At 35.0% G+C, this 18,645-nt stretch overlaps 1 protein-coding gene and 1 long non-coding RNA gene across 4 annotated transcripts; both read left to right on the top strand.

Moving 5' to 3' along the window:
- Window positions 1-6,475: 6,475 nt before the first annotated feature.
- LOC126968987 (probable palmitoyltransferase ZDHHC24) lies at window positions 6,476-7,968 on the top strand. Its single transcript, XM_050814251.1, has 2 exons — window positions 6,476-6,645; window positions 6,727-7,968. Exon 2 carries the CDS (start codon window positions 6,804-6,806, stop codon window positions 7,644-7,646), a length of 843 nt encoding a protein of 280 aa, XP_050670208.1. The 5' UTR covers window positions 6,476-6,645; window positions 6,727-6,803; the 3' UTR covers window positions 7,647-7,968.
- A 6,822-nt stretch (window positions 7,969-14,790) lies between these two features.
- On the top strand, window positions 14,791-17,033 carry LOC126969027 (uncharacterized). 3 transcript variants are annotated; one of them, XR_007730323.1, is made up of 3 exons: window positions 14,791-15,056; window positions 15,697-16,153; window positions 16,268-17,033. It is a non-coding gene; the product is annotated as an uncharacterized LOC126969027 (long non-coding RNA). The 3 variants fall into 3 exon arrangements; XR_007730324.1 differs by lacking the exon at window positions 14,791-15,056 and having other exon boundaries at window positions 15,499-15,852; XR_007730322.1 differs by lacking the exon at window positions 14,791-15,056 and having other exon boundaries at window positions 15,499-16,153.
- Window positions 17,034-18,645: the final 1,612 nt, after the last annotated feature.

The following is an 18,645-nucleotide window of genomic DNA, read 5'->3' as shown; positions in this document are numbered from 1 at the left end:
GTGCCGAGATGTTGATGCTTCGTTTGAGCCCTCCCCAGAAATCAACGGGCGGCCCAAGCGATTCTGGTAGGAATTCTCCGACTCCCGCAGAGACTCGGTGCTCCGGTAACCCTCCTAGGAAAAATCTCTGAGGACCGCTGACATATTCTGGTGGAGGGACCGGGGGATGGGCTCCGGTCCTCGACACTAACCTATGTAAAACATAGCGGCACCTAGGCAGCTAATTCACGCCAGTTTTCTTTGCGAGTGTGGTACTTAATCCGGAAGAGTCAAAATACTGTCGTCATTCCTATGACGACAGTCTGATCAGGAGATCAGCGTGCCTCTCCCACTTCTAAAAGCCCTTAGCCGCCTCATACGATACGAAATCATTTGGCCTGGGACTTCCCTATTCTTTTTACGCCCTGGGGAAGTACAGGGTAATGTTATTTTAAATGATAATTTCCCGTCGAACTATGACTTAACTTTTTAAAATAAACTTTAAATCCAGGCAAATTAAGATTCGATTTCTTAATTAATTTGTTTGTGTAGCAAAATGAAATAAATTTTGAAGGTAATAATAGTAAACAGTAATGAAATTTCAGTATTTCGCAACTAAATATTGTGATTCCAATCGTGATACGTAGGTACCTACTATGACTGTGACCAAGCTGTGACTATTTTATTTAAAACGGAATGCAATCCCGTATACTGTAAATTTTTAACGCAGCATTCAAATAAGTGTATTAAAGTTTTCTAATTCATTAAAAAAAACTGTTGTTGGGTACTGTCAAATTAAAAATATTTGGGATTAAACTGTAGGTATTGTAAAACGTTAGGCACTCGAATGGTTTTGACTGATCACGTGATCAAAGTACTGCGAGTACCTCGCAAACGCCAGTGCTCACAGTAGAATATGGCGGCGATATATGACGTCATATATTTCCCTAGGGTACTGACCACAGAGTACATTATATATAATAGGTATAGAGTTGTCAGTCAATTTCAAGGAGAAAGCGACATCGCGTGGGAAGTTGACGAAACTTTCCTCGGTTATACCTACATATACGTATAACATAAATACCTGTATTATGGTTGTTTTAATTCTAATATTAATTTTACACAGGAATTCCGCCATAACTTTTATGGCAGAATTACTAAAAATGTAGATATTAGGAACTTAAGTTACAATAAAAAAAACATATTATTTCCTTCTTCTTTTATTGTAATACTGTATAGCGAATGTTTGCATTATATCCTCCTCATCGTGCGTTGAAATTGCTCCTCGAAGTATTTTATTGATGGACTGCACCAATTACATATAAATATCATAGTAGTAAATATCTTGTCAGTCAATTCAGAACAGCTATGCTCTTTGCATTTTAAGGAAATAAACGGAAATCAGTATATACTCAACACGCAACGAACACCAAACAACAACAATAAGGAATAAGCAAAGCGATGGCGGCAAATAAATTAATAAAAAACATGGCGACTGGCGGCTACCTACTGTGTAGGCGGGAGAAGCGGGTCTATGTATCAATCAGTGCCCTCTATAGACAAGTAGACAAATTAATTTTATTGTGATGGTATTGTATGAATCAAGAAATGTTCTAAGTGCAAACCAAAGAGTATAATAATATATAGGGAAAAGAGAGCCCTCTCTACGCATTATGAGCTGTCTATTTGACGACTAGCGCCATCTGGAAATTGGCCCCGAAAAAAACTATATATAAGCTCGATTAATTTTTAATTAATTTTTAATGTTGTGACGCAATTAAATAACTAACTCTCCTTTTTAATGTAGGTATTGCAATTTTTTACCATGTTGAAAATGCGCGTAGAGTTAGTTATTTTATTTTTCTACAACATAGAACATAAAGGATAGGATTGAGTAGTGTTGGTATGAGTAATTGAGGTAATTGGGAGGGAGAAATAAAAAGCAATGTTTGCATATTATTTTTTATTTTTATAATATTTATGTTTATCATAATATTGTTGGGCAGCTGTTTTTGTTTCGTCGTCACCCACATATGTTAATTTTCCGGACAAAATTCGATTGATAGATCTGCAGCAACTATACAAAATAACATTTATAGTTGTGTTATTAAATTATTCTTTCAACTTTTCTTTATGTGTGGTTAATCTACCATCACATCTGCTATTTATATAATATGCTTTTTTGTATTTTTTTTTTTTGGGTATATCTGTTTTTAAGATCCCAGTTATTATATTTTGAATGTCATGGACGCAATTTTCTAATTCTTGATTTGGATAACATAACCATTTTTTATTATTGTATTCTTTTGCCTTTATATAATCATTGTTATTTCTATAATTTTCGGGTTTTTTGATGCTTGCAACTGCATACTGCCATCAGACAAATTGTGATAACCTAGTGTTATGACCATTAGGCTACTATTAGATTTTGGACTCATATATTGACTTTTCTCTTGATAAAAACGATGTCAGAAGCCAGCACAGCTGTCAATTATTATTAAGTGTGTTAAACCATATAAGTCAGGGGGAGTCTGAAGTCTGACGTAAGGTGATGTGAGGGATTGGAGTTTAATCTTTGGGGCAAGATACAGAAAACCAGTATGTTTATAATAGTTTTAACCATGATTGCAAATTCAATCTACAGACCGGTAGTAGAATCAACCTTATATGATACTTTATTTATCACAAGATTGGTTAATAAACTATACTTCTAAGATTTAAGAGATTAATTTACTTACCACGGCGCACAGCCGAAAGCACAACGTCTCGGCATTACACCAAAGTTCATAAATTCCACAAACAAAAGTGTCTCTATCACGAAAAGTAGAAATTCACAAAATAAGGAGATTTTTGGAGTGAATTCGCAACAGCAAGGCGGAGGAACACAAGGCTTGACTCGACGCACTTACACTTCGATTTCAATACCAAAAATATGCAAGATGGAACACAAGAGCTACATACATACGCAAACGCTAGAAGTAGCCGCCATTTTATGACAAGTGGGCACTGGGCAGATTTTAAAGCGAGTGACAGCTGACAAAGCTTTAATTTTGGGGCCAACTAGCAGTATTAGTACATATCTGCCAGTACATGTACGATTTTTCAGAAACAATTATGGCTCAAATTCACCTATCCAACTTATCTCAAAATTATATAACAGTAAATTCCATAGTAATAGTAGTATAGATATAAATTTTAATACATTTGGAATTTTAAAAAATACGCTTTTGAACCCTTATAATTTGGATGTATAAAATTATAGTTTTTAGTAATAGAAAACACATATTGTAGTAGTATTACTTAACTTACAATAATAAATGAAGGCAACGCTGTGCATACCTAAAAGTTAGATATACAAATATAAATATAAGAAATTTTATATTATAAGTAGTCATAATATTAATTGTGTGTCTAGTTGGTAAGCCTTTTCTAATAAATAAATAAATAAATAAATAAATAAATTGTTCGCTATAAATAATTGTTTGTTCTTTTGTTGTTTATTTAAAAACAATTAATTAAAAATGGGGGAAACGCCTACTATTTGGTTCTGGCACTCGCCGGCCGCTGCCGCGGCACGGCTCGGCTCGGCTCGTGCGTTGTTTTAACTGTTCTAACATAACCTAACCTAACCAATTTTAATGAATTGCAAATTTAAAAAAAAATCGAGAACAAACAAATGTTTATAGAGAACAATCAAGAACAAATGGCGAACTAACGATGTTATAAAAAAAAATAAAAAAAAAAATCTGGGGGGCTAACTTTCTTGAGCTCTGGCACTTGGCCGAACGAATTTATTTACAGTGACAGCACTGTGCAGTGCTCGCAGTGCATATTTTATTTTATTTATTTTATTTTATTTGGAAAACTTACAGTGTTACAATAACTTAATTACTAAATAATAGTGTGAACATTTTACACCATTTAATAGTTTTCGCATTTTGTTTCTAATAACACATAGTGTAATATAGGTACGTCTTTTTTATTTATTTTTTCTTATACAAGTATTATACATAATATGTTAATAATTACATAGGTATTACATTTATTATGTTCAGAGAGAATTTAAACACTACGTTCAATTATGTTTATAGTAACAGTTAGGGAAACACATTAAACCAGTTTTTAGTAATTATTGTTCTGATAGAATTTGTGGATGAATTAAACAGGTCAAAATCAGGAAAGCCTTTAAGATTATTTATGCAGTGAGATGCTCTTGAGAAGAATGAGTTTTGTTTGTAATTTGACGCACAGTGGGGTATATGTAAATATTTAGGATGTCTTGCAGAGATTCTGGGAATATTTAAATTTATATTCGAGAGAAGATGGGAAGCGTCAATGTGACATTGTGCTATTTTTGTTAAGAATAGAATATCAGCTACTTTGCGTCTCTCGTGGAGTGGTAATATATGATATCTCCTGCATCTTGAATCATAATCATTGTCGTATGTCTTGCACTTATATTCAAGGTATTTAACAAATCTGCGTTGGATTGATTCTAATCTGTTAATATATATATCATACTGAGGGTTCCAAATTTGTGTACAATACTCGAGTATGCTACGAACATATGTACAATACAACGTTTTTATAACCTTGATACTTGAGAATTGGGAACAGGATCTCTTGATAAATCCTATACACTGGTTGGCCCTATTAGCGATGTTTTCAATGTGTTTATCATATGAAAGCTTAGAGTCGTGAATTACGCCTAGATCACGTATCTCATTTACAATTTTGAGTGGATGACCATTAAGTGAATATTGAAATTTAATAAAATTAGGCTTACGGGTAAATGTTATAGCGTAACATTTCGGAACGTTCAGGTCTAGTTTGTTGATGCTACAGTATTTTTCAAACCTGTGCATGTCTTGTTGTAATAAAAGACAGTCATCTACGTCACGAATTTGTTTAAATATTTTCATATCAGATGATACGCAGATGCGTATAGTAGAAATTTGGAATGTTGAAAACAAGCAGCGATATCGTTAATGAAGATATTAAACAACAATGGAGCCAACAAGGATCCTTGAGGGACCCCAGAGGGCACGAAGTTCCATTCTGATGAGTATCCGTTGAGAACCACAGCCTGTGATCTGTTCTCAATGTACGAGGTAAACCACCTATATAAATTACCATGAATTCCTGCCGAAAGAATTTTCTGGAGTAGTATTTTATGGTCAATTCGATCGAATGCCTTGCGAAAATCTGTGAATATAGAGTCTACTTGACCCCCAGAATCCATGTTAAATGTTGTGTAATTTAGGAATGATAGTAGATTAGACGTAGTTGAGCGATTTCTAATAAATCCATGCTGTTCGGGGATAAATAAGGTTGATACACTATTATAGACTTGGGTGTAGACTAATTTTTCAAAAACTTTAGCGAAAATGCATAACTTTGAAATTGGCCTGTAATTTTTAATGTCATTTCTGCTGCCATTTTTGTGTATGGGGGTGATAAATGCAGACTTCCAGATTTTCGGAACTACTCCTTCCCGTAATGAACGTTTGAATAATATAGTAAGAGGTTCCGTTAGTACATCTGCGCATTTTTGTATAAATAATGGGGGAATTCGATCAGGTCCTGCTCCCTTAGTAAGGTCTACAGATTTGAGTTGTTTATTAAGCTCATCTGGTATTATTTCTATTTCACTTATTGAGAAACTAGAGTCTGGCTGAGTCCTGTTCTGATCGCTTTGGTTAGTAGTGGGTGAAAGAAACGTCGATTGATAATAATCTGAGAAAAGACGACAAACTTCTTCTCCTGTGTCTGCCGATTGATATTCATAAAAGAGACGGGAGGGAGGAATGTTAGAATTGTTTTTTATAGATTTTGTGAATGACCAGAATAATTTGGGATTTTTTGTTATTGATTCCTCGCATCTTTCTATATAGGTTTTATAGCATTGGTCCTCTAAAACCTTCGCTCTTTTGCGCAGTATAGAAAATGTATTGTAATCAGATGTATTGCCGTAAGTATTGTATTTCTGAAGAAATTTGAATTTTTCTTTGAGGACTTTTTTTAGTGGTGCGGTGTACCATGGTGGAAAGTTATTGGGCGAGTAAAATTTGTGAGGAATATATTTGTTTATAGTATCATATAGATTTTTGTAGAATACTTCTATTGCTTCTTCTATGGAATTGATTAGTAGATGGTCGTCCCAAGCCATTTTACCTAATATTAATTTGATATTATCGTAATCACCTTGTTCATACATGTATTTCTGTCTTTTGTTTGTCTTTAGGTGATTACGATTTTCTAAATTTAAGATTATTCTTAAAGATTTATGGTGGGAGTCCTCTGGTATTAAGGGGTCAGCACAAGAAGAAACTGCAAGGTAAGCATTACTTAGTACTAAATCTAGGACTCTGTTATTAATATTATGGCATAAGTTATATCGGAACATACCCCAGATATATCGATATGTCAATTGTCATTATAATATGACATTTAAATTATTTTCATTTTTCAATGTTTCTAATTCTGATAAAAAAAATCTGTGTTCGTTCGTTTACACGATAACACAATATTATCTTGGAACAATATTTTGTATTTGATAAAATATCGCCTAACACGAAAAATTTTAATTATCATACCTTATATATGTTGTTGCTGATTTTAATAATTTATGATTCTCAATTCTCAATCGAAGGATTACTGGATTAGGTCAAGACCTAGATAACGTAGTATACTTTGACTAATAAATTAATAATCAATAAAAGAAAAAAATTGTCTTTTTTATTTTAGTTGCAGCGTGCAAAGCTTGGAGCATAATATTTAATAATTGGCTTAGAATTATTTAGAAACAAATAAATGAATCAAACATGCTCTTGAAACTGGACAATATTAAAAACAAACAACTGAGAAGAATACTAGAACATGCTACTTACCTGTTAATCATTTTCATATTGATACCACTGTTTATCTATTTCGAATTATGTGTGGTCTTACCAGCTGTAGTTCATAAAGAATGGTGTATACAATATTGCTTACATTACTTATGTGCCACATTCTTGTTATTGAACATTATCGGCAATATGATATTTGGTATGTTTACAGATACAAGCATTAAAGGGAGAATTATAAATGTAGACATTAAGGAAAATTGGACATTATGCTCTGTGTGTGAGTGCTTAAGACCTCCTCGATCATGGCATTGTGATACATGTGATGTATGTGTGTTGAAGAGGGACCATCATTGTACTTTTTTAGCTTGCTGTGTTGGTTATTATAATCACAGATATTTTATGTGTTTTACATTTTATATTTTTATGGCTATGTTATATTCTTTCTTTTATAATACCTTGTTCCTGAGTCAGTTTTTAAAATGGAACAAGGGACTTGTTATAGGGAAATTTGTGTTTCCCCTTGTAAGCTTTGTTCTAGACTTTGGTGAGGAAAGTCTATACATATTTCTAGTTGAAATTAATTTCATTGTTGGACTTTTTACGGGATTTCTGTTTATTTATCACTTTAATAACATTATAAATGGGAAAATAACTCCTGAAAGAAAGGAAGCAAAAGGTGTATCATATAATAGAGGTTGGAAAGGTAACATAACTGAAGTATTTGGATCAAAATGGTATCTAACTTGGATATTTCCATTTATTAACAGTCCACTGCCTGGAAATGGAGTGGAATGGATGACAGAAGATAAATCCAAATAATTTTAAAACTCTTTTTTATAATTATGGCTATGGTTGTGCAGTTTAAAGTTGTATAGTGAAGATATGTATGCATAATTATTTTGATAAATATTAACTTACTTGAAAATACATCAATGTGATTTAGGTTATTTTCACAAAACCAATTCCTTATTGTGGAATTAACAAAGAAATTATCATTAAATGGACCAAGAGCTAACTTGGAGACTGATATACAGATGGTCTTAATTTATTAAAACCAATTTATTGTACAAATTAAATAGAATATAGAGAGTATGAGCAGACAAGGAGCTGAATGAAACATTAAAGTTTTAATGAAAATTAAGCTTAATTTTTATTTTTTTAACATTTGTATATAAACCTACCTAATATGTTACCAGAACCTACAACTTTGGAGTTCCTCTTCTATATTTATAAAAATCAACGTGTATATTTATGTTTTCGGTGGACTCCAAAAGGGCTGGACCGATTTTGATGACATTTTAAGGAAAATTTTGTTGATCATAAGTATCACTGCTAAATTGCCTGCAATAATTTCTGAACTGTCATGACAGTTTTTCATAAAGTCGAGGTAACTAAAATCAATTTTTACAAAATTTTGAAACCCTTTTGGAACGTTTAACGCTACAACACGCTTGATCAATGTCAACTGTCATTTGTCTGAATGTCAATTTAATTAAGATTTGAATACATTTATCTACGCTTTTATTTAAATAAACATTATAATAAGCAATCAATTATTTTATATTTGTACATTATATTACTTAGGACTGTTGATTATAATTTAATACATAACTATCCAACCCTACTCTGTGTTATAATATTATAATTGCACAAAGTAAACATAAAAAAAATTAAATGCACCAGTATTTTAAAATTGCCTGATATTCAGACGCCATTAATGCAGTTCCTTCTGACGATTGGCTAATTATTGACTCCGAGTATATACCTAGTCCGCTCCGAAATACCGCCACCAATTTTGTATCGATTTCTTTGACTTTGGTAAGCTTCATAAAGGTGAAAAGCCTTCTTGAGTCGAACATCCCAAGCTCGTGAACGCTGGAGTGCCCCAAGGCTGTGTGCTGTCTCCCACACTGTTTCTTCTGCATATAAATGATATGTTGGACACCTCCAACATCCATTGCTATGCAGACGACAGTACGGGCGATGCCGTATACACGGGCCATGCAGGTCTCTCTCGGGAAAAGCATTGCCGGGAGAAACTTGTGTCTTCTATCGAGTCCTCTCTTAAGAAGGTCGCGGAATGGGGTATATTGAACCTTGTCCAATTTAACCCCCAGAAGACTCAAGTTTGCGCGTTCCACTAAAACACTCCATTTGTCGTATCACCGCTCTTCGACAACATTCCCTTACAGCCTCGCCTAGTATTGGAATTCTGGGTCTCGATATCTCGAGCGATTGCCAATTCCGCGGCCATCTGGAGAGCAAAGCCAAATTGGCTTCGAAGAAACTGGGCGTCATAAATACAGCACGGCAATACTTTAAGCCGGCCCACATTCTAGCGCTGTACAAAGCGCAGGTCCGGCCACATATGGAGTATTGCTGTCATCTCTGGTCTGGCGCACCCCAGTATCAGCTCGATCCATTTGACCGCGTGCAACGCAGAGCAGCTCGAATTGTCGGGGACGGAGTACTCTGTGAACGGCTGGATCACTTGGCGTTGCGTAGAGACGTCGCTTCATTGTGTGTCTTCTACCGCATTTATCACGGGGAGTGTTCCGAAGAGCTGTTCAACCTGATTCCTGCCGCCGAATTTCACCTTCGCACGACACGCCACAAGTTACAATATCATCCCCACCATCTGGATGTGTGGCGGTCCTCCACAGTGCGGTTTTCAAGGAGCTTTCTTCCTCGTACCACTAAGCTGTGGAATGAGCTTTCTTGTGCGGTGTTTCCGGGACGATACGACATGGGTACCTACAAAAAAAGAACGTACACCTTCCTTAAAGGCCGGCAACGCTCCTGTGATTCCTCTGGTGTCTGGGTGAAATTCAATGATGAAGAAGACTGTCAGACAGAACAACATTTTTGCGATCATTTTCACATTAACCCTAAAATAAGTGCAATTTTCATTAGCCGCGCGTGGACCATAAAACAGCGGTGAAACAAGAGAAGGCATTTCTTCTGGACATTTTTTTTGCCTCGAACTCAACTCAGGATAGACCACGGAAAGTCATCGCATAACATACATCAGATAAAAAGCTATACGGTGCAGGTACTCGGTTACCCTTAAACGCCCGTACTTCTTCCTCCGTGCTTAAGTTTATGCTGATGCTTAAGAAGCGAAAGCGTTAGTCGCAAACTCATCAGGGAATCGATCACATCGACAATCGAAAATGATTGAGAGCATTGTGAGGCGATAATTGGAATACATACCTATATTCAGTCAATAAGTAAAGTACATCACAAGTAAAATTGTTGTTGTTGTATTGGACACAAACAACTTTTTTGGACTGGAACAAATGGACAAAAACATCCAACAAAGAGCTTGTAATAAATTTTGTATCGTCATTGGAACTTCTTGTTCTGAGATGTAGTGTCTCAGTTATGTTACAGAAGGCTAACGACTTTGAAGTAGTACCTATTTTTTGATGAGATATAGTCGCTGAACTTTTTGTATCTCACGAGTCGATCCATATCATTTTACATATCTTATAAAGTCTTGGTTGTGAGATATGCTGCTAGTCCCAAAAGACCTAAGTTTTCTCTAAAAACTCAATCGCGCAAGAGTCGCTGAGGAAATGCTAAAATGATTCAATTCCGGCCAAAAATGTATGTAACGTCCTTCATTGGTACTGGTTACGAGGCGTCTGTTTAAAACTTTGACATGCGAAATAGTCAATAAACTTCTGAGTGGTGCTTTGCAACTGATCCGAAACCGGAAAAATTTCGCCAAAATCAATCAGAAGTCAAATTCGTGGTGACTGTTTCCTTAGACTGTCGCGTTGTTGTGCACTTGAAATTCACGGAAAGTTAAACGGAAACATAAATATATTATTTGAGCCTAATGGGGATTCCAAATTCAACGAAAAATACCAAAGACAATCCTTGGATTGTGCAATAATGCCTTCGATGGCCTTCGCACAAGTGAACGAATTTTTGACCAATTTCAACAAATGTCATGGAGCAACCACTTTAAGTGTTCACCAGATAAAGCTCCAGCCGCCTCCTTTATTTTTCCTAACCTTAAATTCCAGTTCATGACACCCGTTTTCTTTCTGTAGGTAGCATAAAGGAGAATTGGCGACGAGAACTTAACTCAATTCCAGAAATAGCGCTATAAATGTTTTGATGATTGGATTATTCGTTGGCGTAAGTAATATTAATAAATATTATGTATAAATATGTATATTTATGAATGTATAATATATATTTCCTTAAATCTCACCAATAAATAAAAATAATTTTATTTGAAGGAAAACGAAAAAATACCTTTGGCTTTACTCCAAGCCCAATAACCTGTCTAGTCAAAAATCTATGGTTTTATGAACTGTTTCCACTTCTGTTAGTCACTGCTTCTAGTGATTTCTTTAGCTCTCTGTCGGCGTGTCGTAGTCGACACAACGAGCGGGCCATGTTCAGGGTTCAGATCTGGACTAGATGAAGGACAGTCTGCAGCTCTTATAAAGTACGGGACGTTGACTTTCAGCCAAGCTTGGGTACTTGATGCTTTGTAACCGGGTGCAGTAAGACGGGTTTTTTCTTGAAGGTCCCTATGTCGTATCTGTTCGGGAAGACCGCTGCCGGTAGTTGATTCCACAAAGTGGCTGTGCGAGGCAAGAAATTTCGAACAAAACGCGCGGTTGTGGAATGCCAGACGTCTACATAATGCGGATGGTACTTTGCACGTAATGTCCGGTGGTGGAATTCGGCCGCTGGAATCAACCCGAACAGCTCCTTTGAGCACTCCCCGTGATAAATGCGGTAGAAGATGCAGAGAGAACCCACATCTCTACGCAATGCTAGAGAATCAAGCCGATCATATCATTAATATGCAGAAGAAACAGCGTAGGGGATAACACGCAGCCTTGCGGCGTTTATGGGTTTTAAGTAGGAGCATACACCGTTGAAACACAGCGACATAGCCACTATTTCACGCCGGTTTCGAGTGGGGGAGTGGTATTTCTCCGGGCATGCCAGCCCAATTCGGTTGTGTCCGTGAGGACCCAACATGGCACTAGCACTCCTAAAATCGTATTTCTTAGAGATTTCCTTAGATTAGATCACTCTTTTTCATTAAAATGAAGCTTTGTCTCTCCTTGATAAGACACCCCTTACCCAGAATTTCAGCAAATTTTGACTTTTAACAGTTTTTAGTTCAAACAGCACCAATTTCTTTTGTCTTCGATGGAGGTTGTATAAATCTATCGATAGTACGAACATGCGACTAACTATATAACTATGTACTTAGTCTGGCCATAAATACTGTAACAATTAAAAATACACAAAATATGACATTTGAATTTGGAACCTATCATTTTTATAAGATTGTTCATTGAGAATTCTCATTTTGGCGCCAATACATTGTACAACATTTTGCGATATTAAAATGGAGTGGGGTGATAACCAGAAGAGAACCGAATCGTTCTGATTGCATTACACCAAGTTGGTATACAGCGAAATGCAAGAGCGACATCTCAAGTCAATTTCCTAATATGCAAATATTGGGGATTACCAGGTTATCTACTGTAAAGTAGATCCTGTAGATGTAGTTTAGCTACAACCTGAGAGTTGAACAAAGCATAAAAGATTTTATAAACGATACGTCACTCGAACGGTTGGCTCAGTTGGGTCGCGGGTTTGAGTCCCGCATCGTTCATAAAATTTTGTTTTCAGTTATATTTGTGTTGTTAATCCCAGAAGTGAGGGTTATCACTTCACAAACATAACAAATTACTCGGTTGATTTTTGCACATAGCTCCATCAGACACTGGTGACAATTATATATTAGCTTTAAGGTGATAGTGTTGCTTTGTAGAGCTTGTAGTACTGATTTACTATCTGAGAGGTTGCGGATGAAGTAGCTCTTTACGTTTCGTGCGAAAGTAGATGTAACCGCTTCTATGATCCCTTGCACTCTGCTTGGAACACGGTGTTATGAGCTCCTAGAGGTGCGGCTATTTTTATGTTTAGATCTTCCGAGACCACTTCGTATCGATTTTCGAGCCATCGGTGAAAATCCTGAGATCTTTAACATTAAGGTCCTCTTTTGGTTCTTCGTGCAGGTATTTTGTATTTCTTATCGAAAATGTACTTTAATTTTTCATACTCGGAAAGTAATGTTGTTTTGATCTGATTATTGGGTGGAAAATGCTGCTTCCCTCCATAGAGAGGGAAAAACTCATACAAATTACTTCCCACCTAAGGGCCGGAATGTACTTTAAAAATAGAACTGCTTTCAGCTAACTATGAAGAGTTTTTTTTTTTTTTTCTTCTTTTGGCAATAGCGTTTACTTTTTGCCAATAACGTAAATTAAAAGATTGGGAAACTAAGTTAAAAAAAGGATACGGAACACGGGAAAGGATCAGATAAGTAGAAAGAGGATTGAAACGGATATTAAAAATTTCATAAATATACATATATACTTGCTACTTACACAACATTACAAATATTTAAACTTTAATATGATTCTGAAGAATGAAAGATGACAATATTTTATAAAATTTACATGGATACATAATAAGACAGGATATACAGGTAGGAAAAGGAACATTAAGAGATATTAGATCATTCAGGAATGAGGAGCGGTCGTATAGAGAACATGAAAAGAAAATGTGATCTAGATCACATTTATCGGATTCACATTCACACATGTCAGTAGATACAATGCCTAATCTATTAAGATGAACAGGAGTGCAAACATGACCCAAACGCATTCTTATGATAGAAAAACATACTAACTTATTGCATTTGGCACGGAAAAACCATGGTTTAAATGAAATAAGTGGCTGAAGGTTAAAATATTTCCTGCCTTTTGATTGACCAGTTTCAGTCCAAAGTCTATTCCAACAATCCTGAAGGTGAACTATAGGAAGAGCACCTAGATCCTGGCAAAAAACTTTATAAGGGAAAATGTCGCCATCGACCACGGCTTCATTAGCTAGTTGGTCTGCTTTTATATTACCAGGAATGTCGCTATGGCTGGGGATCCATACAAACAACACAGAAAGACCAAAGTGATTGCATTTATTTAATAGATTTCTTATTTCTATGACAACAGAAGAAATGTTTTTTGATTTAAATGGGAACCTATTGAGAGACTGTAAGGCACTTTTTGAATCAGAGAAAATTATTGTTTTTGGAAGTTTAAATAGAATAATATATTCAATAGCCTTAAAAATACCATAACATTCCCCAGTAAACACCGATGTTTCCGGAGGTAGTTTAATTTTCTGTGATATTTTAAATTGAGCGTGATAGACACCTACACCAACGGGATCCGAGGAGGAATGTTTAGACGCGTCTGTGTAAATATGATGGTAATCAACCCAAACAGTATTTTAAGAAGATTAAACGAAAAATTTGTACTAATATCGTGCTTATTTAATTCTGAGTCAAAATTAATTTCTGTAAGCAACATTAATGCTTCAAAGCTAGTACTGAAAAGAGGATAATTAATGGATCGATGAATAGGAGCTTTTATGTTGATAAATTTCTTAAAACTATTGATTAGACAAGGTGGTTTTTTATTTGACCAATATGCAGATGAATCTATATAATGAGAAAGTTTCTGAAGTTTGTTATAAAGAGAGTGGTTAAGAAACTGAAAAGATAGGAATATAAATTTGTCTGCTAAATATTGACGACGTAGATGTAGTGGAGGATCACCACATTCTACTTGAAGAGCATTGATAGGACTTGACCGCATAGCACCAGAAACTACTCGTAAAGCTTTGGACTGTATGAGATCTAGTTTTTTAAATGCCTTAACACTACCAGGCTCCAGCAAGAATGTACCATAATCTAATATACTTCTTATAAGAGTACGCTCACATTTAGCATTTAGGTAATCACAATGTGGGATACCAGTTAGTTTCGAATCTAAGACAATTCCCAAAAACTTAACATTATCTTTAACTGGAATCTGATAACCCTCATAAAATATAGAAATATGAGGAGGAGTTCTTGATCTCGTGAATAAAACTATTGTACTTTTTTCAGGTGATAGATCAAGGCCATTTAAGTCCAACCAAGTTTTTAAATTTATCAGCGGTTGTGTTATAGAAGAACTAGCTTTTTCAATAGAAATATCACGACAGTAAATTAATAGATCATCAGCATACTGAAGAACATTTACACAATTAAGTGATGATTTTAAATCGTGTGTATAAATATTATACAATATTGGGCTAAGTACTGATCCCTGGGGGAGGCCCTTTGAAACAAGTCGAGTAATTGACTTCCTGTCATCTAGCTTCAGGATTATGTATCTTTCGGAAAGCATGTTTATGATAAAATTTGTTAATAGCAGAGGTATATTAAGTTGTAAAAGCTTACTCTATAAAATACTTATTACGACATTATCATAGGCACAATTTATATCTAAGAACGCAGCTATTACTGATTTATTATTTGAAAATGATAATTGAATATCAGAAATGAATATACTTAAGCTATCAATAGTACTTTTCCCACGTCTGAAACCAAATTGGGATTCACATAATAGACCGTTATGCTCAACAAACCATTCTAAACGATTTTTTATAAGATGTTCTGTAATTTTCATCAAAACAGAAGAAAGTGCGATTGGGCGATAGGCAGAATGGTCTGAAGAACACCTATTAGGTTTCAGTACGGGAATTATTTCTTGACGTTTCCACGTGAAGGGGATGTTACCAGATGCCACTATGGAATTTATAAGAGATAAATAATAAAATAAAGCATCATCATCTAAATGAGAGATAAAGGAATACGGAATACCGTCCAGTCCAGGAGCAGAATCCTTAACATGAGACAATACACCTTTTAGTTCAGTGAGAGAAAATATACTGTTTAAACCAAAACAGCTATCATTATTTATATTTATTACAGGGTAACCAATTATTAAGTCTTCAGGAACGAAAGGTGGAGCCAATTTATCTAAAAAGCTATTAACTAAATGAAAAGGGATTGATTTTGGAGATGAATCTTTGTATGCAGATCTAAACCTTCTTATATTTTGCCATACAAGAGATGGTTTGACATCAGGTGATATTGAATAGCAGAAATTTTTCCAGCCATCAAATTTCTTTTTCTTTAGAAATTTTGAAGTTTCTGACATACTCTTTGTAAGAATTTCAAAATTCTCATCAGTGGAGCATTGACAGTATGTAATTTCAGCATATTTTCTTCTCTTGCCTCTGTACATTCGTTATCCCACCAAGGAGGAGAAGGAATAAAACCCAAAGAGCTATTTTTACTTGGAAATATCTCATTGGCAACCTCAATAAAGATTCTTGCTAAAGAATCTGCGCACTGAGATTCTGTACCTGGATTAATTTTTGGAAGTGTAATAATTTTGTTTTTTATTAGATCTTTATATAAATGCCAATCAACATCATTAAGCTTATATTTTAAACGAGGAGAATAAGTTTTATGTAATACTTTATTGTTATTATTGCAGGTTGGAAATGATAATAATAGTGGGAAGTGATCACTACCAAAAGTAGATCGTAATGGATCCCAGGACAAAGAAGAAACAAGATTAGGTGTAGTGACTGTTAAATCTGGAGCACTTGGGCCCTCGTCAGGATGAGAACGTCGTGTAGGACGACCATCATTTAATATACACAAATTCACTGAATCAAATATATCTATTAATGTGTTACCATAACTATTAGAAGATAAGTAACCCCAGGATTCATGGCGACAGTTAAAATCACCAAGGATCATAAAAGGCTTCGGAAGAATGGAAATAATATCTTTAATTTCATTTAAGATTGCAGAAGAAGGATGAGGTATATAAATAGATACATAACAGATATTTTCAACTAAAGCAGCAATAATAGAAAAATCATTACTGTGAGAAGGAATAGAGAAGAGAGAAAAGGAAAGAGGGTGTTTCACAAGCATGGCTACTCCACCATGCCCATCCACACGATCTTCTCTGAGACATGAATAACCTCGAATCTTAAATAAAGATCCTGGTTTCAACCATGTCTCTTGAAGAGCACAGATATAAGGTTTATATTTATTTAATAAATAAATAAGATCACTTTTTTTAGGAGTGATGCTTTGACAATTCCATTGAAGAACTTTGTCCATTATTTGGTTTATAAATTTGAGTAATTGCAGAAACTAATAAGGCAGTGTTGGACGGTGAAAATTCATTCGATTGACTAAGAGATTTTATAAGAGAAATAATTAAATCAATTACTGAGGATTCCAAAGGATTTTCATTTACTTTGTTAATTAATGCACATCCATTAGAGGGTTGGGGAATATTAAAATCCCTTAAAATTTCTTGGTGAGCAGATTTGTCATATCCTTTGCTAAGTGTAGGTGGAGGCTTTGGTTTAACAAAAACAGTTTTTTTATATGAAGTATTGTTTATAGCTTTATGTGTTGAATGTTGATGCTGGGTTGGAAAAGTATTAGGAGTGATGTTAGGTGATGAGAGTAATGTATCTGCATATGAAATTCGAGGACAGTTGGATGTATCTTTGAAGCTTCTGAATAGGAAATACAGTTTTTAGCCATTGATTCCTTTATAGCTCTTTGTCTTTCATATTCTAAACATTTTTTATCAGTTGCAATATGGGAACCTTTACATAAACAACAAGATATAAAATCATCTTGAACAGAGCAGTTATCACCACTATGTCCTTGACCACATCTAAAACATCTTGGTTTAGATCTGCATTGAGATTTCACATGACCAAACCGACAACAATTGTAGCATTGAATAGTAGGATATATATACAAGTCTACAGTAAGAGAAGTGTAGCACATATATACTCGTTTAGGCAAAAACTGTCCATCAAAAGTAAATACCACAGACTCAGTACATTTAAGATGGTTTTGTCCATCAATCATCATCTTTCGTTTTATTCTCCTAATTTTTATGATTGGGCCACAGCCAATAGGAACAGAAACATTATCTTTTATTTCCTCTTCAGACCACTCAGCTGGTACTCCTCTGACTATTCCTATTCTACTCACAGAAAATGATGGAATAAAAGCCTTATATTTTTCATTTTCTAAATTTTTGTTTTCAACAAAGTCATTTGCATCTTGGTACTTAGAAAAAGAAATAGATAACCTATTCCGGCCTATCCTTTTTAAACTTCCATTCACAATATTTTTAATAGAATTTCTTTTGAGAAAACGACCAAATGTAACTGGATGTAAAGTAACATTATCATCGGGAGATGAATACTGTTTCTGAATGTGTACAACAAAAGGAGCAGCATCTAATGAGTTATATAACAGCCTTGCAACAGGGGACTGTGGCTGTTGTGGAGTGTCTGTGTTATTTTTTTGTATGTTCTCTACTACTATAGAAGAATTATTGCAGGAATCGACTTTGGAAAGAATTTGTTTATCACTAATGTCTACACATTTGCAATCACTTTCCTTAATATCCTTCTTATCACCACGGTGTTTTCGGCGTCTTTTATTACAGTGTCTGCATATTCTGGGTCGAGCTGACACTCTTTTACGGCCACTAGATGTCTGAGACACAGAACCATCTGTATCCATCGTGCTACCTTCGTCATTATTAGAAATTGTCACTACATGACCTATATCAGGGGCTGTCCCCCCAGGATCATCCGGGGGGTCCATCATATAGAAAAGTGAAGAAAAGAAGACTTACCAATAGGATGAAATTTACACAAATTAACACTTTAATAAAAACTAACTACAAAAATATATACAAACTACAACTTATCTGATCAAAATATCTAAATATTTACATGAAATTTAAAAATAAAATGAAAAATTATCAAAATTACGTGCGACCGATCTTAAGTTTCCCGCCCTTTCAGTTCGGCTTTTATC

The sequence above is a fragment of the Leptidea sinapis genome, chromosome 17 (assembly GCF_905404315.1).
Source record: "Leptidea sinapis chromosome 17, ilLepSina1.1, whole genome shotgun sequence".
Lineage (NCBI taxonomy): Eukaryota > Metazoa > Arthropoda > Insecta > Lepidoptera > Pieridae > Leptidea > Leptidea sinapis.
Note: the sequence above shows the minus strand (reverse complement) of the source record. Positions and strands in the feature narration are given on the sequence as shown.